Genomic DNA, 24,988 nt, shown 5'->3' with positions numbered 1-24,988 from the left:
CAAGAATTTTCAGAAAGAAAAGATTTTACAGAACTCTCTCTCTCTCTCTGTAAAGTGATCTTTTGAAGTCAAACATTTTCATGAGGGTTAAACAGTTTCAAATAATGTTGGAGTATAAGGAAACTGGGAGAAGCGGGGGAAGGGTAACCAATTCAGGAACTTGGTTTGAAAAGTTCATGGTTTTCCAAGTTGGATAAAATAAAGAAAACCAGAACCCACTGGACTGGCATCTCTTGAATCTATTTACTTAGGACAGTTAACATCACCATGGTCAGTATTAACCTTATGGGTCACTGCATCTGGAAGCCAGTCAAAATGAGTCAGCATCTGTTTGTTATTTTGTATATGTAGTAAAAATATTGCCTTAGGTCAATTAAATTTTTCTTCAAAAAGTGAACATTGCCTCAGCATAATTTCCCTTTTTCTCCTTAAAAAAATCACAAAACAACTTGCCATTCTACTTAAAATATTACGTATAGCTAGTAGATGCCATACTTCATTGTCAAACAGGTCCATGATTTGTAATGAATATTGTGGTCAGGGGGAAACCCTTGAGTAGTTTCTAATAATTCTTAGACATTTGAACATGGAATAGAGTATAGGCTAAGACTGGTTTTAATTTTACTTCATATAAAGCAGAGAAGACTACTTACCAGATGTTGTCCTACTTCAAGTTACTCTAAAATCTTGGGGTAAATTACAGCTGAACTTCAAAGCAGTCTGTTACAATTACATCTCAGACTTTTTCAATGTATGATAATAATAATAAAAAGAAACAGGTATGTATTGATCACTATCAACAGCAATCTCTAGAACAATGTTGGAAGTTAAGGATTTTGAAATACTTTTCAAACTGTGGTTTACTAGAGAAATTAGATCAATTAGTTTATGGCATCTACCAAGTTCTACTATTGTTACTTTCCACATTTTCTTTTCTTTGTTTTTCTTAAGACACCTAGTATATTATGTCTTCTCCAGGGCAGCCTTGGAAAAGATACCTTTGAATAAAATTGGTATTTTATAAAAACGCTATGCTTAATTATGATTTTGGAGCATATGTAAATTGCATAGCAAGGAGAGCAAGGAAATGAATATTTACCGAGAATTTGCTATGCACAAGATATCATGCTAGTATGTGGCACTGACAAATTTTATGTCTAAGGGTCCCTTTTTTCAAAAGAATTATTTCTCTTTCAAATAAGATTTACATACATTTCTGATATGCAACCAATGGTAAAATTGCAAGAGCATTTTACAAACACAAAGATGAAAACCTCTTTGGAAAGGAGCTATCTGTTTTTTTTTTTTACTTCTCTGTATGAGTGAAACTTATGTCCTATGAATCCACTCAAAATTAATTAATGCAAATCACTGCCCTCTTCTTTTCTTTCTCATCAGTGGGCAACCAGCAGCAAAAGTCCTGTGGGGTCATTATGTTTCATAGCAGGCAGAAGCAGTGTGGCTGTTTGTGCTGTTTCTGCTCTGCTCTGAGGCACGGCACTCCCAGCCATAGCAGTCAGCTTTCTCTCACCTCTCAGACAGTTGGGGCCTTTATAGGGCCTGTGGCAGTCACACTGGTAACTCAGCCACAAGTTGATGCAGCGTCCTCTGCTTTGACAAGGTTGGCTTTCACACCAATCCTTTCTCACACAGCCTGCCTTGACATTTAATGATGAGCCAGACGAGATGTTCTCCAGGGTAATGTGATTCCAATCAATTGTAATGTCTTGGAGACAGCCTACAAACGAAGGTGTGGATGGTATATTATAGAAGTTAAGTAGACCAACACCATCGCTGGTTGTCCCCACTGGTAAACCACCCAAAAAGGAGTTCTGAAAAACACATATTGATTGATCACTTTCAAGTGGAGAAGGAGCTTTCGAGATGCATTTCTCCTTACAGGAGTCATCCATCAAGGTAAGGGTCACAGCCTCTGCAAATATTACCTCCACGAAATGCCACTCTCCGTCGCTGGTATTACGGGAAATGTACAGAAGCACCTTTGGCTGATTGTTGACCTGAATTGATAAGTGAATGTAGCCACTTAGCAGCTCCAGCTTCACAAACACATCCCTGTTGCCTCGGAAAAGTAGAAGAGCCATTGGCTGAACAGTCTGAAACCTGAGGGCTATATTACAAACTGAGCCCTTGGTTGTCACTGAGCCAGTTTTGACCCACAGGAAACCATCGCCCTCAAATGAAAGCGTGGTTGCGATTTCACACAGGGACCCGGTGTAGCCAGATGGACACAGGCAGCTGAATCCATGCTGGCCATCTTGGAAGTGAGGGATGCATATTCCATTATTTAGGCATTGCTGATGGGTACAGCCCAGGAGAATATCAGAACAGTCCCTTCCTCCATAAAAAGTTCTGGAAAGGTTATCAAATGGGCAATGGCAAGTATAATTCCCAGGCAAGTTCTCACAAGTACCACCATTTTGGCAAGGGTTTGAAGAACATTCATTGACGTCTTCTTCACAGTGGATTCCTGTTAAATAATAAAAAAGGGTTAAAATTAGATATATTCATATCAAAAATAGAAGTTTCACATAATTTGCATGTATAATCTTGCAGAAGTGCATGGATAGCTCAGATTTAGAACTGTAATGGAGTAAAATGTAAACAGTTATTAAGGGAAAGTAAAATCAAGTCTATATTCCACATGTGTCGTGAAGAAAAAAGATGCAGTCATGGCAGGCTTTGTATTCTTCCTCTAGGAATAGATAATTTGCCAAACACTGTGATTGATTCCAACTATCATTGTCAGATATACATGCAGCACCGAATATCATACAAACAAAAAAGAGAAAAAAGATCGCTCTTGGCACTGATGCAAGATACCATTTATTTATTTCGGGACTTTTTTCTCAGACATTGTATATTCTGTCCTTGGCTGTAGATTTCACTCTATTCTACTTGGAAACAGTGATTTTGCCTTATATCTTGTTTATATTTCCCCATAATTCCTAAAAGTTTGCCAGAAATATAAATAGTCCAAACAACTCTCACCATGAAGGGCTTCTAAGGTGAATGGAAGTCCCCATTTCCTCTTTCCCTACAATGCTAGTGTAAATCATGATGTCTACACCATAACAAGCTCCTTTCCTGTTTATTATTTTAACTTCACTTTCTATTTTTATTTTCTGATTCCAAGTTAAAAAAGATATCTAATTAGGAAATTATTAGAATTCATTTAAAAAAAAGTAACATGAAGAAGTATAACACCTTTTAAAGGGGATGGCTGTTGCTTTTCGAGGGAGATTCAGATGGACAAAGAGTACCAATAAAAATTGACATATGCATAGGACTTTATGGTTTCCCCAACATCTTCATTCAAATTATTATATTTGCGCTCACTACAATTTTCTGAGGTTTTCAAAGCAGATATTTTTAGTTCACTTTCACAGAATAAATTGAGGTGTAGAAAGAGCGAAGTCTAAATTCCAAAGCACTTTTACCATCAGACCCAAACTAACTAGTTTTGTTTTTGAGATGGTGTCTCACTCTGTCGCCCAGGCTGGAGTGCAGTAGTGCAATCTTGGCTCACTGCAAGCTCTGCCTCCCAGGTTCACGCCATTCTCCTGCCTCAGTCTCCTGAATAGCTGGGACTACAGGTGCCTGTCACCACGCCTGGCTAATTTTTTTTTTTTTTTTGTAGAGACGGGGTTTCACCATGTTAGCCAGGATGGTCTCGATCTCCTGACCTCATGATCCACTCGCCTCGGCCTCCCAAAGTGCTGGGATTATAGGCGCGAGCCACCACACCTGGCCTAAATTAGGTAAGTTTTAAAAATCCAACCTGGCCATGCTTGGTAGCTCACACCTGTAATCCCAGGAGGCCTAGTCGGGCGGCCTGCTTGAGGCCAGGAGTTTCAGATCAGCCTGGCCAACACGGTGAAATCCTATCTTTATTAAAAATACAAAAATTTGCCAAGCATGGTGGCGCATGCCTGTAATCCCAGCTACTCTGAAAGCTGAGGCAGGACAATCTCTTGAACTCAGGAGGTGAAGACTGCAGTGAGCCAAGATCACGCCACTGCTCTCCAGCCTGGGCGACAAAGCAAGACTCTTGTCTCAAAAAAAAAAAAAAAAAAAAAAAAAAAAAAAAAAAAAAAAAAAATCCAATCGTACACACTGTTTTTTAATTAATAATTTAGTGTATTCTCATTTATTGTTTGTTATTAATATGCATGTCTTATTTTCCCACTTAACTCTATGCCCAAATGCGTGTTTTTAAAAATTTAATCCAAAGATTCCTATATTGATAATGTTGGATCAGAACCCCAGCTATACTGCTTGATCATGAGCAGGTTAGACACTACTTTCTGCATTTCAGTTTCCTCATCTATGAATGGGATTAATAATAGCATTTACATCATAAGGCTCTTTTAAAGATTAAACAAGTTAAGACACGTAAATATTCATAACATTGTTTGGTATATAACAAGTTCTCAATAAGTGTTGGCCGTTACTAAAAAGTAGTAAGAAAGAATTATCCTCTAATGACAAAATTCAAATAGTACTGTAGTCATTGAGATAGACTATTTAGAAAGTGTGAGCATGTGTAATGCCCTGTAAATTGCATAATTTTACATGAGAGATTTACTTGGACAGCATATTAGTCTAGAATCTCATCAAATTGTGCTTTCCTTGAAGGAAGGAAAATGTCTGTTTTATTCACCAATATATGTCTAAAACATAGCATAGTACCTGGCTTGTATTAGCTATTTAGTTTTGGAATGAATGAATTCATTATGACCTTCCTAAAGTGATTAAATATTTTTATAATGCATTCAATCTGATCCAAAACCAAAGTGCTTTCTTTGTGTAAACTTTTAGATAAATGTATGCAATGTTAATCTTTGATGATCTACTGCCATTTATGATCTACATATCTAGGCACTTGATTGGACTCTATTGTACTTATATTTTACTGTACTAGGATTACTTTCATACAAGCTCTGTCAATTCAAAAATATTTCAAGCTCTGTGAAAACAGTGGACATGTTATAATCTTACTTAGAGCCACCCACAGCACCTGTACAATGCTAATGGTATGAATTATTAAATGTTTGATGAATAGAAAGAATAGAACTGAATGGAACTAATCTATTTGTTATATAGTCATCCTGGGAAGCACAGAAAACTGACATAGGAATTACAGGTAAACTACAGTATATTCTAAAGGGGTGTTCCAATATAAGTTTAATATAACTGAATATGAAAAGTTGAAACTTTTGTACTAGAAGATATTTTACTTAAACTTGATTTTCAAAGGATTTTAAGAACAAAAAAAGTAATAACAAGTATTTGAGGGTAAAACTATTGAATAACTTATATGGCATAACAAAAGCAAAACATGATTTTTTCTCCCACCCTATCTTGAAACATATTTAACTGGGGAAGGGTTTCATTGCCTCTAGATAAAAGTCTTCAGCAGACTCCAGGACTTTTCGGCTTACTATTTGATAGTAGTGTCACGATCTCTTAAAAAAAAAACACCCACAGCAATTAGAATGGCCAGTCACATATAATGATCAAAAGTCTCAATGCAATTTAGAATAAAATCGTCTTTGCCTGCTAGGCTAACTTTAGGCTGTCTTGAAAGAGTATTCGGAAGCCTTCTTCCCTCTTTCTATTCTTCCATTGTCTCCACCCTCAGATTTATGTGTTCTGTCCCCTAGAAGACTGAAGTTGGTGACAAAAAATGGGGGAAGGGATACAGAAATTATTCACCTGACTAATACAATATGGTTCCATGGTTTCTGAGACTGGGAGTTGTTTAAAGTTCGTATTTGTTATAAGGGGCACTTATGAGTTCCTTGGAGCCCACTGTATTCCTCCAGCTGAGACTCACTGTAGAGTACCGTGAAGGCAGGCAGACATTGCCTCTCCTTTTACTGATGGCTCATATTTGCTCCTCCCCCAACCCCTTTGCTATTGGTTTACTGACGTTTACTCCTGCTTCCTTCTTTATCAACTCTTTTAGTAGGATTCTTTCACCTTCCAACAGAGACCTATTGAGAAGAACTCTTTTTACACAAACTACCTACTAATGCTCCTACCACGGGTTCCCCATCTGAACCACAGGATTCACGTCCACTTAACCTGCAGTAGGAGGGGAGTGCATTTACTTTCCAACACAGCACAGCAACAATTCTTTCTCTCTCTTTCCTGATGCCTTGGGTTAAGAGTCATCACACTTTTTCATCTTTAGATTCCTTAGGCAGGTGAAGAATCTAGTCTAAGTTGCCCGTTCCTTCCCTTCCACCAACTTTAGATGACACTGGAACGCTCCTGGAAGCTATGGTCACTCTGGTTTAGAAAGTAGCATCTAGCCCTCAATTTGAGGGGTAAGATTCAACTCACAATACAGCAGCAAGCCTCTCCAATGAAATCTCCTTGTAGATCCACTCCTTCAAATTGCCTCTGAAGAATTTTCACATACCCCTGACATCAGTATAAACCTTTTGGCCAGGCGAAGTGGCTCACACCTGTAATCCCAGAACTTTGGAGGCCGAGGCGGGTGGATCAGGATGTCAGGAGTTTGAAACCAACCTGACCAATATGGTAAAACCCCATCTCTACTAAAAATACAAAACTTAGCCAGGTATGATGGCGTGGGCATGTAATCCCAGCTACTCAGGAGGCTGAGGCAGGAGAATTGCTTGAATCTGGGAGGTGGAGGTTGCAGTGAGCCGAGATTGTGCCACTGTACTCCAGCCTGGGCAACACAGCAAGACTCTGTCTCAAAATAAATAAATAAATAAATAAATAAATAAATAAATAAATAAATAAATTAAAAAAATAAAAAATAAAAAAAGTATAAACCTTTCAAAAACCTGAAGTCTGTTATCTGTATTTACTTTAACATCCTGTGTTTTCATTTATTTCATAATTCACTTTGGTACCTGACAGCAACCATATCTTGATCCCTTAGTTGAAATTTCAATTGACCATTTTCTCAATTTATAGAATAGCTACTCTATGATGTACTCTCTGATGTACTCTATGATGTAAGCCTGAATGTACTTACAATATAATGAAAGGACAAAATATATATTTATGGAAATGTACATAGTAGGTTCCCAGCAGATATCGATAATATAAGAGAATCAAACTCAGGCAACATTAGAGCGTATTTAGGAAAGTTTCAGGGAAAAGACTTTGAATGATAGATAATGAAACATCTTTAGATATGAAATCTTCATATTAAGACAAATCAATAAATATTGATTATATATCTATCATGTATAAAATATTGTGGATAACATGAAGTTAGAACTAGTCCCTGTCCTCAATGAATTTAATAAAGGAAAAGTAAGACAAATTTGTGAAAAATTAAATGCTAGCACAAGTCAAGACAATACTGAAGAGATTTCACTAGACAGTATACAATAGATTCTAAGTGAATTGTATCGGCAGTAGCTGCTGCAGAGCCTCCAGAGAAAGGTATCTCTTCAGACCTGGCTGGGAAGGTCTTACAGAGATAGAATTTAACATAGGTTTTCAAATATAGATCGAGTTGATAAAGAAGGCCTTGTGGCCAGGCACGGTGGCTCACACCTGTAATGCCAGCACTTCAGGGGGTCGAGGTGGGCGGATCACAAGGTCAGGAGATGGAGGCCATCCTGGCTAACACGGTGAAACTCCGTCTCTACTAAAAATACAAAAAATTAGCTGGGCGTGGTGGCGGGAGCCTGTAGTCCCAGCTACTCTGCAGGCTGAGGCAGGAGAATGGCGTGAACCCGGAAGGCAGAGCTTTCATTGAGCCCTGGGCGGCAGAGCGAGACTCTGTCTCAAAAGAAGAAGAAAAAAAAGAGGTCCTCGTATGTGTAAATAAGTGAATAAACAAAACACTCATCGATGGGAAAGCTTAACATTTAGAGGTGACAATGGGTTTGGCAATCTGTTTGGCACGTAGGATTTACGTAGGAAAATAAACACACAAAGGTTAAATGTAGTCAGAGTGGAGAAGGTCTGGGAATTTACGAGGTTTTTAACTGTATTTTTTTTATTTTCTGGCAGTGGGGAGTCATACGTAATTGTTGGACAGAAACCAACATGGTTTCTCATAAAGATCAGCTTCACAGGAATATGTAACACAGAGTGAAGTAGGAAGAAACTGAAGACAGGAAGACCAACTAGGCAGCTATTACAACTATTTACCCATTAGCTTATTAGGGCTTGAAATAGGATGTTTATTTCTTTACAATTTACAGTACATTTTCATTTATCCTTTGTGGGCAAATAAGTGCAGATGGTCGTGCTTTCTATACCATTGCCTACTGTATTTTTTCTTATGATTGCTAAAATTTATGCATTTGATCTTTCATAAAATGTCAATAATTAGATTATGTGTTTCTTTTAAATATAAACAGAAAAGCAAGTTTTAAATTTTACAATAATTTTAAAAAGAACAAAAAAAGTAGAGAAACCCTGTATTAAGATCAATAGTCAGAAGAACAACAAACAGAATTAGGTCTGAAAAGTAGAATGATAAACAGCAGTTTATGCTTTTACTTTACTTAAAATCACTTCTATTGACATGTCCAATGTAAAATAAAGTCCGACATATTTATTTGATGAACCCAGAAAACTAAAAGTGGGAAAAAAGATCAAAATGTCTTGTATTGGTTATTGGAGTAGTTGGGCAAAGAACAAGATCTGCTGTCAATCAAGATAAAAGGATTAGGGGATATTTATGGGACCACTGGGGCCATTCAGTCTTCTTAATTGGGTATTTTAGTTGAATACAAATTGGTTATTTATGTCCAATTATTTATAGTATGGGATGGATTACTTGAAGCTTATTGTTATTTGCTTATATAAAGTCAATTCATTTAATTAATTAAAAACTGTCACCTCACTTTATTTTCCTAAAATTCTTTTAGTTCAGTATCTGATTCCATGATAATACTGTATTTCAAAAATAATCATGATAGTGAAAATGTCTACCACTTGGCATATCTCATATTTTCTTGAGAATAAATCATATTAATGGATAAAAAGAATGTAGACTTTATATTTAGAACTAATATCATTGGATATGAAGATGATTTTTGTCATAATTCTCACTTTGCTGAAGCCATGGTTAATGAAATATCTAATATGAAGTTACATAATTTACACTAGACATGTATATACTAGACATATATAAATGACATATATATACTAGACATATATACACTAGACATATATAAAATACATACACAAATGAGGAAGTTTCATCTTGATCTGTTTTAACTGACTTAGGGTTTAAAAATTTTTAATAAATAGAAATCAAAGAAAAATTTTAATAAATAGAAATCAAAGTAGAAATTATCTAAAACCAAAAACTCAATGCATAAATATATCCACTTTTCCTTTCTCAAAAGTTTGAATTTTCATTTGATAGTAATATCTGTTATAGCATTAAACATTAATTGCTAAACATCTTAAAAACACTAAGCATGGTGCAAATTAGCATATGTAAGAAAAGAGTTAGTTACCTATCAGCATTGCCATTAAAATGTGAAAACCATGTGTTCTGGCTCCAAACATCCTTCTGTTAAAAAAGAGATATCCATCCAAACACCGACTAGGTTGACAGAGTGAGTTTCTGATCATTTTGGACCATATCCAGAAGTGTGAGCTTGTTTTTCAATGTCACCTCTTCCTCAGGTAGAGAGTTTGGGGACTTGTTTTTGACTCATTTCCCTCCAAGCTGGATCAGTGGGACTTAGTGTAAGACTCATTTGTGCTGCTTACCAGGCAGCCTTGTTATTCTTAGATCCCATCCCTGCTTAGCATATGGTGACTCACCTTTTTAAGTCACACTAGTGAGTGTTATGATCACAACACTGAACGCTGACATTATTATTATGAAGAAATGAGTTTTGGGGGACTCTAACCACAGATAAGCATTTTGGACAACTTCTATTGTGGAAAATTAGGGCCTAATTTTATTTTGCTTTACAGCAATGAAAATGCTGTTTTTGTTTTTGTTTTCTTTTGTTTGTTTTGCTTTTGAATAGTGGTTAAGAAATTAATGGCAACTTCAAACCTATTGAATATCTATGCAAGTGATAGAAAGGAAAGAAAAATTAAGAAAAAAGAGCAAAGGCTTTTATTAATTGAGACTGTGGCAAGAGTTACTTGTGTGGTGCTCTCAGACAAATTCCAGCCTCTATGAAAGACCAGCTATGCTCCACTCCTTTAAAATCCAATGGCATTTAATTTTGTATGAGAGAATAATTTGAACATGTGAGGTGTTTGAGATATACTGAGAGTACAAACAAAAACAGTAATTCTTTTTTGTTTCTTTTTAGCATTTTCTTAAAGGGGAACCTGAAGACCTATAGAGGTTTCACATAGGCAGTATAAGCTGAGCGGTCATGAAGGCCCCTAGAAGTACCATACTCCCTAAAATTCTCACCATAAGAGCAATTCCTTTAGGTTGAGACCTTGTCTCTTAGAAGCCTCAGTAAAGGTGAAAATGTTACCTGAGAGGGGCGGTAACTGTATCACAAAATAGCCATTAGTGCCTTATCATGGGCAGTATATGCCACATTAAAAAAAAAAAAAAAATGCCATATCACTGAGGTCAGATAAGTTGTGATGGAAACCAGTAACAAGGCAGAAAAATGTGTCATGCAAGAGACATTGCAAAAGTGCATGTCTTCATTCATTTATTATTAATTCATGTTTAAAACTTACTTATCAAGGCCTTAGTTTGACTGCCAGTATGTGAGTGCAGGAGATATGATGGTGAAGAAAAATAGATATAATCCTGATTCTTGAAGCATACAGTTTACTCAAGCTTACAGTAGTGGGGAAGGCTGAGCAGACAATAGCCTTGAGGACTGAAGGAAGAAACGTATCTATTGGGGGCTAGAGGGTAAGGGTGGGATGAGAAGGAGAGGCATCATATTCAGGGTTCTGATCAATGGATCTACTTGGAGAGGCATTTCTAATAGTCCTCAGGGAACCAGAATAATGAAGTAGAATAAACATGGACTAGGAGTCAGACTATGACACTGACTTTTATACTAATCGGAGTTTTGAAACTAGGCTATGAGAACTTGGGTAAATTAGCTAATTTATTTAAGCTGAAATTTCATATAAAGTAGAAAGAATAAAGCCTATGAAATAATTATTTTTGTGTGGACCAAATGAAATAACTATAAATGCCTGGAGCGTACTAGTCATTCAAAGGAGTTTCATCAACTTTTTTTTGTGGACAGTATAAGTGAACTTGGATAAATATTACTTGAATAAAAATATATAAGGCATACTTCTTTAATTTATAGGCAACATGAATCTGTTAAAAATAATGACCTCCCTTAGGCAGAAGTTATGGTTACCTCCAGTAGTCGTTGCCCAGCATGTCCCACCCCCATTCCTTACAGAGAGACAGGTGTCCCACCATATAGAATATACATGTCAAATATATTCTTTCACACACTCCTTTACAGCTGGGTCATGGGCATGTGACCAAATCCTGGTCAATAGGACTTGAGGAGTGCTCTGCTAGGGGGAGGCTGAAAAAGGCTTTCTTCTCCAATATAACAAAGAGATGTACCATTAGAGGGCTTGGAGGAGGGAGAAGATCAGGAAAAATAACTAATGGGTATAAGGCTTAATATCTGGATGATGAAATAATCTGTACAACAGCCCCCCATGACAGAAGTTTGCCTATGTAAAAAACCTGTACTTCTACCCTTGAACTTAAACTAAAAGTTAAAAAAAGGAAGAAAGAAAATGAGAACTTTAACATAATATATACTTACACACAAACTTTAATAACTTACATGAATACATGTAAATAAGTCTATATAGCTAATATATCACAGTGATTTACAAAAGGAAGGGAGAAAAATGAATGGGGGATGGGGAAACAATAGAATGGATTGGCTGGGACAGAATGGAATAGGTATAAAGCAGGCAAGCCAGAGATCTCATGTCAACTAAAGAAGACAGTTTTCTTAATCTGAAGTAAAGAGTTAACTCTTTTCACTTGAGGTGAAGAAACCACAAAACTGAATTGAAGAGATACAACTTATTGGGTGAAGACCTATAAGTTTCAATTGACAATAATTTACTGATAATTATTATTAACACTTTTATGATCTACAGCAGCCTATGGTTTACTTTATTCTTTATTACCTCAACTTATCTTTGAAATATGGATCCATGGTGATCTGACTTTCCAAATTTTGTGTGACATTGGGGCTGTCATGACAATTGATAGTATCGGGGGCAAAGGAAATGAAAATCTCTTTCTAACTCCCAATTTGAACTAAAAATATTTTTTGTTTTAGGAGGCAGAGATAAAATATGAACACTCCAATAAAGAAAGCTAATATGATAGTGATTTTACTTGAAATCATGTCATTATAGAAATTCTTGGAGAAAATTGGATGTTTAACCAGGAGAAAAGCAGATACCAGGGCATATCAGAAGGGTCTTCATGTAGCTAAGGTCCATCACATGGAATTTTATGTTTTATTTGTTTCTAACTGTGAAAACTACTACCAATGGTAAGAAGCCTTTGGATAGTTTATATATGCTCACTGTGCAGAATCTTCTAGTAGTTGATGCTCATCAAGCATAGAACCAGCTCTCTTGGGAGACAGTATGTTTCCTGACATTGAAGCTGTGCAGATGTAGAGAGAATCATCATTCAGCATGGATATTATAATAGAAATTTAAGAAAAGATATGTTATGTAGTTCAATGGCCTCTAATGATTCTCCCAGTCCTAAGATTCTATCATAATTTCTAAGTAAAGAATATGTTGCACGCATAATTTCTAAGTAGATAATTTTAAGTGGAAAATTTGCTGAATATAAGAGTTGACATTTTCATAATTTCATAATTTTGTCACAGTTTAAAAAATCTGTAAAAAGGAAAGAGCAGTAACTTTTTTAGAAGGCTACTAATAAGGATTAAATGAGGCAATTGTTCATAGCATATGGTTCCAGGCCATAGGTGCTTATCAAATGTTTTGTCTTGCCATAATTCCCCAACTCCATTTTTATTTGCTTAAACACATAGTTAGATTTAATAATATCCACAATTTTTCTCTGTGTTGATTACCATTAAATTTTACTTTTCTGGAAGTCAATCCCCGTACGTGACCTCAACTATGCAGAACATAATCAAGAACGAAGATATGTTCTAAAAGTTTCTATGTTTAAAACTAGAGATTGCAAAGTTTATTAACTATTTCCTCAGGCCTTCGTCCATTATTCATTATTATTTTAGATACAATTAAAGCAAGCTTGATTATCAAATATTTCAGCTTGCTGTGGAATAGAATCAGCAAAAGAAAAGGATAAGGGAGAACTTTGTGTACTTTTTCAGCAGCAGGAAATGACAGCCGAGAACTAGACAATAAATGTGAGTAGATAGAACTAACACTTACTGAGTCTCAGATCTGTACCAGTCACTGGGGTAAATGCTTTATTTATGTGGCCATTTAATCATTCTAATAAATGATGAAGGATGTATTGCTGCCTTCATTTCATAGATGATGAAACCGAGCCAACTTGTGGTTGGTACTCACTCAGTCTGCCTGACTCCTGAGATAAGACATTTGTTCTCTACAACATGCTGCCTCCAAGGAAAATAATATGATGAGCTGGCATAAAATAATATTAAAAAGTATAGTACCTTGAAGATATTGAAAATAGGAACAAAGTCAAAATCCATAGAACATAGAACAATAAATAACATTGTCATCAATAAGACACAAAATTGTATGCAACTTTTTTAGCCAAAAATGCAAGAAAATGTGTAACATATTTCTGAAATATTTAAATGTGAAATGATTAAAATAAAACATTTTTTTTTCCCAAAAGAATTATAAAAATGTGTTACACCAAAAGCTCTTTTATGTGGGCCACTCTCAACCTTAATGATATCAGAAAAAGTGATGTTACTATATTGGTAACTTATTTTGTATATTAAGATTGTGTGCGTGTACAGCATAAAGCATGGAATTATTTCTTCAGTATCCATTCTTTGCTCTACTTTATGATTACACTATTCTAAAGTTCTGATGCAAGAGACACATATACACACTCTCCAGACCTGATATTTGTTCAGAACCATATGGTAGCTCAGATAAAAAAATGCTGAGCCCAGAGGAAGATTTGATTCAGTCTATTGTGTGGAAAGTATTCTGAGATCTTCAAACGAAAGACAAAATAGCTGCAAAAAGCCTTGCATTTCAGTTTCACATTTCACTTGATTTTGCACTTCAAAAGTCATACTTTGAAGCTCAGTGGATATAGGTAAGTGATTTTTAGTTACTTTACGGACTAACAAGGAGAAAGTACAGCATTGCACATGCTCGCTCTTGTTGACTTTACTTTGAAAAGTAATTTCAGAGAAACTCAACCCAGTTCACCCAGAACTATCCTAATTGGCTTTGATCAGTAAATCATCAGAAAGGGCTCTGCTCTTGCTTAGTCCTTTTTTCCCTTGTCTTGTCAAAAGTGAATGATTAAACACTCAAGTTACAGTGAATTATAAAAACCTGTCTTGTATTGAGTTCGATGTTGCTATTCAAAGAAATGTTGGCTTTCTCTCTGCCATGGTAGGAATTGGCTTTACATTCTTCAGTAGTGCTGTTTGTCATTTTTTACAAATTTATTAATATTTTAATTCTGTACAGCCATGAAAATATCAAAGACCAAGTATATTATTGACCTGGTAAGGCCTGCCATTCATAGCCCTCCAAATCTGGCTTTTATTCATTTCCCAGCATTATTTTCCATTGCTTACTACATAAATGGTTGTATTAAGATATATTTTAGTAGAATAAAATTTAAAACACATTCAAAGCTTTCTCTCTCCCTTCAGTTTTTTTCAAAATGCCGACTTTCTTTCAGAGTTCTGCTCAACCGCTACTTTCTCTTCATTTTTTTCAAAATCCCAACTTTCTTTCAGAGTTCTGCTCAATTGCTTCTTACCCATATTGAAATGTCTTCTACTTGTAACTCTCATTCATGTTTGTCCTTGAACATCTGAGCTTATCCACATGGAACCCAGCATAGAGTACATTGTATTCTATTTTTTTTTTTTTTTAATATTTGTGATTTACTTTCCTTAACTGTATTGTAAGTCTTACAAGTGTGAATACCTCTATGTTTACCTCCTATTATACTGTATTATATAACACAGTACTGCTATAATGTATATATCTTGATGAAATGTGTGAAATGCTGTAATCAAAATGAGCATGTATTCAGTCTTTTCTCCTGCATGAAGAGCCTAATGTATTGGAAGACAACTTTAGTCTTTATTCAATGCAAAGATAAATCTGGCATTTGCAGATATCTAATGTATCCATGAATGGACATGACAGGTCTGTAAATTATTTGAAAATATATGTAATATTTTGTGATTTGTTGTTTTGCATTTTTCTGGGGGAAGAATTTATAGTATTGGCTCTATAAAATATAATATCATAAGAATCCCTTAGTAGGAGTGGGTGTGGTTAAAATGCAAAATCTTAGGACACATCCCTAGAAATTCCGATTCTGTGAATCAGGATTGGGCTCAGATAGCTGCATTTTTTACGAGTATACCAGTTAATTCTGTTAACACTCTTCCTCAGACCTGGTCTAAAATTTCAACAAATTTTCACAGGAATATTTGATCTGGAAAAGCCAAGAAGCTCTGATTGCAGGAAATAAAACACTTTCAGAGACACAAATTTTACCTACCCATGTAAATGTGTCAGTTCAAAGAAGCTGGCTTTGGATTGGCATTTAAACTGTCCCTAAACAATGGCAGTGACTTTTAGAAGAAATAACTTAGTTGATAGAGGTTTCTTGATAAAAGGCAGAAACTACTTCACCAAAATATTTCTTTAAAATTTCTATTTGGCCAAAACCCAAAATCTCTAACATCTTGGATTATACCATATGCTGCCTATTAACTGAGTAGATTTCATTATGTCCTTCACAGAATAAAAAGAATATCTTAAATATGCAACAAGAAATTTCCTTCTACATTTTATCTTTGCTTTAACCATTTTTCAATTTCATTCTTTCTTAGTACAATCTTTTTTTTTTTTTTTTTTTTTTTTTTTTTTTTTTTTGAGACGGAGTCTTGCTCTGCCGCCCAGGCTGGAGTGCAGTGGCCGGATCTCAGCTCACTGCAAGCTCCGCCTCCCGGGTTCACGCCATTCTCCTGTCTCAGCCTCCCGAGTAGCTGGGACTACAGGCGCCCGCCGCCTCGCCCGGCTAGTTTTTTTGTATTTTTTATTAGAGACGGGGTTTCGCCGTATTAGCCAGGATGGTCTCGATCTCCTGACCTCATGATCCGCCCGTCTCGGCCTCCCAAAGTGCTGGGATTACAGGCTTGAGCCACCGCGCCCGGCCTAGTACAATCTTAAGATTAAAAAAAATACCTGTGGCATATTGTAGTAAACATAGGCTGACTTAGCTTTTTAATTACTAGTTTCACATATATTAATTGGCAAGCCTATTTAATAAATATGGAAGAGAGAGGAGGTGTTTGGAGGTCAAATGTCCCAGCAATGGCTCCAGTTAAATATGTGATCCTACAGGAGCCATGTAGTTTCTCTGAGTTTTCACTTTGTCCGTGGTGAAATGGGAGTAAGCACCTTTGCACTGCCTACCTCTAGTTGTTGTGAGAACTGGAAAAGGTAATGAATATGTAAATATTTTAGAGAACATAAAGTGCTCTATTTGGCAAAATATAAAGCACTATCCAACTATAGGGTAATATGCTTCTCTAAATGTCTGGAATTTGTCATTTGGTTAAAAAGAAGTAAAAATGTCTCTAATTTTAAAGTTAAATGAATAAAAGAAACACTTGAAATGTTAAATTTATGTTAGAGATCCATCCATTTTGTAAATATAAATTCTAACAGCTATTTAATTAAAATATGCTGAATATTAAGCACATTATTAACAATAGCTACTGCTATTGGGTAGGTATGGCGTGCAGGTCACTCTGCTAAGTATTTTACTGTATTATTCATTTCTCACAACCTCACAGTGAGGTAATTAAGCTGAATAAATTGAAACTTTGACAGCTTATGAAACTTATTAGACAGTGGTAGCGCCAGAACTTAAATTTAGATCTGGCAGTGCCCAAATACAAATTAGTTACACTTATATCTATCACAAGTTTAGCTATGTAGAAATAATATAAACAAGTTTGAAACGTGTAAACAACAATAATTGCTGTTTAGCAGGAGCCCATATCCATTCTGTAGCATCTATTTAGTAGCTACTGTCAATATCCCATTAAAATGTGTATGAAGACAAGAAAAAGATGAGAGATAACACAATAGTAACAGATAAAATGAAAAGACAACTTACTGTCTAAATTGAAGAAAATGCTTAATTATAAAACAAAAGGTGCTGAATTAAACAAAACCAATGTAAAACAAAGAAAGTAGCAACAGAAATGGTGACTAACCTCATCTGACAAGTTCCACTACTTTCAGGAAAGTACAGAGACATGGTTTTCATATCCTGCAATCTGCAATTAGGCTCAGAGCCCTGGGTCTGCACTAATGAAAGAGCCAGCTGATGGTCACTCAGTTGCTTTACAGAGCTAGTCTGAATACTATTTTCCTTGTCATTCTTATACCCTGTCTTCTCCATGTTTTAAGAAATGACAACTTGCAGAACAAAACAAGGCAAAAGCAACAGAGGACTATATTTTATTTATCTTACAAGTGACAGAGAAGATATCCACTTAGTTTGAAGTATCTGTAAAACAGGTAAGACCCCAGTACAGTTTAGTATTATTACAACAGGTGGTTACCAACTACCGGCATTTGAACAGGAATTTCTACTATGTATCTGAGGTGGTGCTTTGACTGTTCCTCAAGGTGGTCAGTGAACCTGGCTAATGATACCTCACACATTTATTTTGTTAGTAAACACTAGGTCTGGCTGCGCACTTGCTAAGGAGATGTGGGGAAGAGTGGGGCAGTGGGGAAGAGAGAGAGAGAGAGAGAGAGAGAGAGAGAGAGAGAGAGAGAGAGAGCTAATTCCTTTCAACATCAGATTGTAGTCATGTGTAAGTTAGGATATTTGGCAGCAAGCAATAGAACACCTAAATGAAGCTTCCCTAAATATTAACATTTATTGGCTCATATAAGGAGGAAGTCCAAGAAAAAAAAGTATCAGCAGGGTTATCTTGAAGACTCAAAAAGATCAAGAACTCAGGTATCTACCACTTCTTCACCTCACTGGTCAAAGTTTCAGCTTCACCTCAAGGACGTTTTTGAAGTTATAGGATGGCTGCAAGTGGCACTCTATCTGCCTGCTTCCTCATTCACATCCACCTGACAGCTCTACCTAAAGAACAAATGAGAATATCTCGAGAAGCCATCAGCAAACCTTTACTTACATTCATCTCTAAATGAATCAATGGCAAGAAGTAGGAGGAAAGAGGATTATTCTTTGGAACTGAGAATGAAGTCAGCCTCCCCTAATGTACCTGGCTGCTAGGAAAAGGAGGTAATTAAAGAAACCGCTGTTCTTTTTTTTTTTTTTTTTTTTTTTTTTTTTGAGACGGAGTCTCGCTCTGTCACCCAGGCTGGAGTGCAGTGGCGCAATCTCGGCTCACTGCAAACTCCGCACCCCTGCGTTCACGCCATTCTCCTGCCTCAGCCTCCCGAGTAGCTGGGACTACAGGCGCCCGCCACCACGCCCTGCTAGTTTTTTGTATTTTTAGTAGGGACGGGTTTTCACCGTGTTAGCCAGTATGGACCTCGATCTCCTGACCTCGTGATCCGCCCACCTCGGCCTCCCAAAGTGCTGGAATTACAGGCGTGAGCCACTGCATCTGGCCAGAAACCGCTGTTCTTTTATGAAGAGGTAAAGCAAGAGGGAATGCATGAGGATTGGACAGACACAAGTTGTGTGTTTGAGTATATATACATATACATATACATACGTACATTATGTATTCCTAGTGCTTCACAAAAGAAAAGGAACATAATGCTAAAGAGCTAAAGGAAGAAAGCCCAAAATTTGGTTTATAACAAAACATCAAGAACATTTTAGAAGACTATACTTTCATGATAATATGTGTGAAAATTGATTTCTATGGAAATAAAGTAAAAAGACACAAAAATGAAAACAATAACTGAAAAGATAACAGGATGGGATTAAGGACTACAGACTGAGAAGAAAAGGATGCTGTGCAAAATAACAAGAATAAACTGAAACTAGCATTGCAATAGTGCTATTAAAATCTGCACTGGGGGCAGAAAAGTGGAAAACTGGTACTGCAGATAATCAAAGCAGTATGATCTAGTAATTAGTTATACAGATATGTTTAGTTGGTGAGAACTCATTAAGCTAAATACTGTGGTTTATGTAATTTTGTGTTTATTGTACTTCAATAAAAATTTTAAAACTACATCTGTGATAAGAGAACAAAACTGGGAAACTATTCCAGAGATAAAGGGACTGGAGAACAGAAATTAGACCTCAAAATTTCAAATGTAACTGAGAGAGAAATCAAAATACCTTGTTGCAGATTAACAATAAAAGACAGCTGACTTATTTTTCTTGTTGAATAAGACAGGATACAGCATATAAAAATGGATGACTATCTTTTAGTCAACATTAATTTTAAAAGACATACATCTAAATAATGATGAAATAATTAACTGTAATTGGATAAATAAAATGTGGTACGTATACACCATGGAATACTATGCAGCCATAAAAAAAAGGGTAATGCCTTTTGTGAGAACATGGACGGAGCAGGAGGCCATTATCCTTAGCAAACTAATGCAGGAACAGAAAACCAAATACTGTATGTTCTCACTTATAAGTGAGAGCTAAATGATGAGAACTCATGAACACAAAGAAGGGAACAACAGACACTAAGGACTCCTTTGGGGGTGGAGGGTAAGATGAGAGGAGCAGAAAAAATAATTAAATAACTATTGAGTACTAGGCTTAGTATCTGCATGACAAAATAATCTGTGCGACAAACTCCTGTGATACGAGTTTAACTGTATAACAAACCTGCACATGTACTCCCAATCCCAAAATAAAAGTTAAAAAGAAAACAAAACAAAAAGAAGAAAAACCATAATAAAAATTAACTGTGGATACAAGGAAAACATAAAAATATTAATTTATATTAAAATATTTTAAAATGCATAAAAATAAACAAATTTAAAAGATACAAATAAATGCCAAAAGAATATCAAAATCATAGAATTAACAGCTAAAAAATTTTGAATATAAAAGGCTAAGACCCTGAAATTCTGTGCACAGAGAAACTGTCATTCAAATTTGTAGATAACAGAAAGACATACTACTTATGATAAGGGCATAGCCTAAAAATGCTTAAAGATAAGCTTCATGTGACTAAGGGAAAAATTATAATATCATTGGGAAGACTGTTAGTTAAATAGCATAAAATAATACATTATCAAATATTAGTGGGCAAATTACTAAAGAACTGGCCATAAACATTAAAACCAGTTCATTGTGAAGGTATGGCTAAATCATTTTGAAAAAGAAGACACAAAATACGACAAATTGTTCAAGTTTATTCTCCAAAAATAAATTTTCAAAATGTGAAAATAATAATTGGATGATAATAATTTGTTCCCAAGCTCATGATTATGTTAGCAAAGACCATGCTATCATGGAAAAAAATGAAATTTTATTTAAAAAATGCTAAATTATTTGTCTTACATAGTGGGCAATCAAAACAATATGATTTCACTTTGACCTTGATAATTAGAGGAGAATAGATTAAAATATTTAAAAAATGTTTTTAAGTTTAAAAGTAGCCTAATGAAAACAAAATATGGAAATTCCAAAACACTGGGGGAGACAAACATCAACAAAATAATATACAAAAAGTACAAAAATTATTTTTAAAACACCAATTAAAAAAATCCCATACTCCACGATAATAGAAAATGAGAAGGTAGGAGCAAGGCACCACAAACGGTATAAAAATAGCTATATATATATGCTTAAACCCACCAGTAAAAGGCAAGGACTCAAAAACTGTGTTACAAAGAGAAAACGTAAAGATACTGTGAGGTAGCAATTTATTAGGATACAAAGTTATGTATAATATAATTTCGATTTCTCTGTGTATGTGTATGTGTGTGTTGAGGAAGGGAAGAATAGAGAAAAACAGAGAGGAAAAGAAGGGAAGAAAGGCAGAATAAATATACTGAAGTATTTTTAGGTGTGAGATTAGAATTTTTAACTTCATTTCTTTTCTATATTTTCCAAATTTTCTACAATGAATATGTTTTACTTCAGTTTCGAAAAAGGTAACAGACATATTTCAAAACAGAAATACAAAAGCTTTTAAGTCTCTAAGAGTCAAAGTAAAAGGAAACTTAAATCAGGACTGGATAGTATCCGAGTGAGAAAACTTGTACATCAAAGTGAGGAGAGGAGTTTCTGTTTATTTTGTTTGCACATTTTATAATTTATTCTGGAAGGAAGAAGCAGGATAGATTTTCTAAGAGTTCCAGAGATTCAAAAGCGATTTAGTTAGGAGTTTAGTATAGTTTCTGTTTTTAAAATGTGTTTTTGTGTATTCTATCATCATCATCATCAACATCATCGTCATCAAAAAATAAAAGCACTTTTACTTCTGGTTCTGCTACTCGAGAGGCCGAGGTGGGAGTATTTCTGGAGCACAGGACGTCGAAGCTGCAGGCTGCAGTGAGCCAAGATTGCGCCACTGATTCTAGCTATCTTAAAAACAACCACCACCACCACCACCACCACCACAACAACAACAACAACAAAAAACCTCTTATAGTCAAAATCTCTGACCCTACTTTAATGGCACAATGCTGTGAAGGATGCACCACCATCTAGTGGTTACTCCAGTTAATTGCAGAACAATGGATTCACTGATGAGTTCATTTATCCATTGGATATAAATAGCTGTTTGAGTACTTGCCATGTAAAATATTAGGCATCTACTGATTCTTTTGGTTTTATTGACTTGGTCCTGACATGTAGTAGGCAGAGTTCTATATGACCCTATAGCTCCCAATGATCCCCACATTCAGGCATTCACATCCTTGGGTAAGCCTCTCCCCTTGAGTCTGGACTGGAACTAGCAACTTGCTTCCAATCAATAGAATATGGCAAAGGTCGTGAGATGTCACTTCAGTGATTATGTAACAAAAGATACTGACTTCCACTTTGCCAGAAGACTCTGTTTCATAATGACTTTGGTCAAAGTGCCATTGTTAGAGAAGACTCAGTGCCGCCCAGAAACTGAGATCCTCAGTCTAACCACCCTGAAGGAATTTGAACCTGCCAAAAACTAACACACAAGAACTGTGAAGGGATTACTTCCCTGTTGAGCCATCAGAGGAGACCCCAGCCCTGGTGAATACTTTGGTTGTAGCCATATGAGAGACTCTGGAGCAGAGAATATAGCTAAGCCATTTTCCACTGACACTGTGAGATAATAAATGGGCATTATTTTAAGTTGCAGAGTTTGGGGAAAATTTGTTATGTAGCAGTAGTTTACTAACACATGACAAAAACTTGATGAGGAAAGTAGCATTATAATCTCCATTTTACAGAAACTTAAACTCAAAGAGATTGAACGATTTAACCAAGCACACAGACTATGGCTAGAAGAGTCAAAATTCAAACTTGTATCGATTTGATTTCTTACACCATGTTCTTTCCAACAGTGTAATGCTGCAACCCTGTTTGACTATTTCCTGTAAGCCAGGCACTGTAAAAAGCACTGACGTTCCATAGATGAAAGACATAGATGAAAGAGCTAACAATCTTTTGTGGGAAAATGACAACTAAACTAATCAACAGTTGCATTAAAGTATCCTAAATGCTAGATTCATTAGAGTGTTATAAATGTGACATTAAAATGACCAAAAGATGTGCATCTAACAGCCTGGAGTTAGGGAATAAAGGTGGACTTGAGGGCATGGGGCTAATCAAGGAAGATTTCCTCAAGTAGATGGCATCTGAATCATATCATGGAGGATGAATTGGAAATAACAAATGAAGGTGAGCATTGCAAGTGGAGAGAATAGCATGGAGAAATACATGGAGACTTGAATGCTTCTTTACTTCCAAAAGAAATAGACAATTATTACACATATATAGAGTCACATCTAAAGTATCTATATCTGCATATTACACACACACACACACACACACATTTCCTGACAGCAGTTCCTGGCAACATATTATCTCTATTGTCCTTGGAATTTTACCCCTTCCAGAATGTCATATAAATGGATATATATATATATATATATATATATATTTCCTTATTATTTTTCAAGTTGAAGTAATCACTTTATCCCTAAACCTCTTCCTTTTCTTATGTTCGCTGACTTGCTGAAAGACTCCACCATTATTCAGATTGTATAAATTGACCATAAATTTGACCATTCATCTAACAATTCTATTTCCCTGCCCTAGCTGTGTTCAGTGTATTGCCAAGCCATACTGATTCTTTCTTTTACATCTCTTTACTCTATCCCTATTTTCCAAAGCCTTACTATTTGGATATCCATCACTTCTCCATATCATCTCCCAACCTACCTGCCTTCCTTCAGTTTTGCCTTTTTCAAATTTATCTTCCAATTGATACAAAGGTAAATACCCTAAAATACAAAAGTGATGCCCTTGTTTACAATGCTCAACTTTACCTTTAAAACAAACGAGTCATAGGTAAATAGAAAATGAGAAAGGTAGGCTAAATATGGGAATCTAAGAAGCACCAATATTTAGGGGGTTGAGGAGCCTTTTCATCATGCTAAGACATGATTAGGAGAGAGCGGCATTGTGGAAGACAAGGGGAAAATATTTCAAAAGAGAAGTTATTGATTATGCTAAAAGTTGTAAGAAGTCATAAAAAGAACTGAAGATGAATTTTGCAATCAGAATTCTTTTGCTGACCTTAACAAAAATTAGTTTTTTGTGTAGTGGTGGAGATAGAAACTGGATTACAGTAGGGTGAAGAGTAAGAAAGTGGGGTTAGGACAGACATCTTAGAGGCAATAGAGTCTTCTGGCAAAGTGGAAGTCAAGATCTTTTGTTACACTTCTACTTCTTTAAAGTTGAGTTTATTGATATGCAATTCACGTATCATGTAATTCATCATGTTAGGTGTACAAAGGTATACACTGTGCAACTACCACCACCACAATTGAGATATAGAACACTTCCTTCCCCTCCAAAACAGTTCTCATGCTCTTTGTTGTCAATACCATGCCCTAATTCCAGCTTCTGGCAACACTCCATCTCTTCACTGTCCCTAGAATTTTATCCTTTCTAGATGCCATATGAATGAAGTCATATGATATGTAGCCTTTTGAATCTTGCTACTTTCACTTAGAAAAATGATTTTGAGATTATTCTTTGTTGTTGCATGTGTTAATGGTTTGGGTCTTTTTATGCTGTGTAGCATTCAATTGCAAGAAGGTAAGACTGTTTATCCATTCGCTAACTGATGAAGATCTGGATCCTTATCAGGTTTTTGAAATTATGAGTGAAGAAGCAATAATCATTTGTGTACAGGCTTTTGAGTAGAAGTATGTTTTCACTCTCATGGGTAATATGTAGGAATTGGGAATGAGATTGCTCAGTGTTACAGTAAGTGTATTTTTAGTTTTATAAGGAAAAAAATGCCAAACTGTTTTCCATTTTACATCCCTGCCACCAAAGCATGAGAGTTATTCCACATCTTCTTCAGCATTTGGTATGGTCAATTATTATATATAACCAACTCCCTCTCTCTCTCAACACATACACAAATACATGTATACAAAATAGTTAATAGTTGCATAGTGATATCTCATGTGGTTTCAATGGACATGTTATTGATATTGAGTATATTTTCATGTGTTTATTTGCTATCTTACGTGATGAAGCATTTATTTAAATCTTTTGTATTTTTTAAACTGGCTTGTTTGTTTTCATTGAGTTTTGAGAGCTCTTTAAATATTTTGAATATCA

The 24,988-nt window shown here is 35.7% G+C and overlaps 1 protein-coding gene across 1 annotated transcript in view; it reads right to left on the bottom strand.

Moving 5' to 3' along the window:
- CRB1 (crumbs cell polarity complex component 1) overlaps positions 1–24,988 on the bottom strand; it is a 213,301-nt gene that overhangs the window by 55,412 nt on the left and 132,901 nt on the right. The window contains exon 6 of the mRNA XM_030929663.1: positions 1,532–2,488. Within this exon, the coding sequence (XP_030785523.1) occupies positions 1,532–2,488 (957 nt within the window). The remainder of the gene's footprint in view (positions 1–1,531; positions 2,489–24,988) is intronic.

This window comes from Rhinopithecus roxellana, chromosome 1 (genome assembly GCF_007565055.1).
Source record: "Rhinopithecus roxellana isolate Shanxi Qingling chromosome 1, ASM756505v1, whole genome shotgun sequence".
Taxonomy (NCBI): domain Eukaryota; kingdom Metazoa; phylum Chordata; class Mammalia; order Primates; family Cercopithecidae; genus Rhinopithecus; species Rhinopithecus roxellana.
The sequence above is the reverse complement of the archived record's forward strand: the minus strand, read 5'-3'. Positions and strand labels throughout refer to the sequence as shown.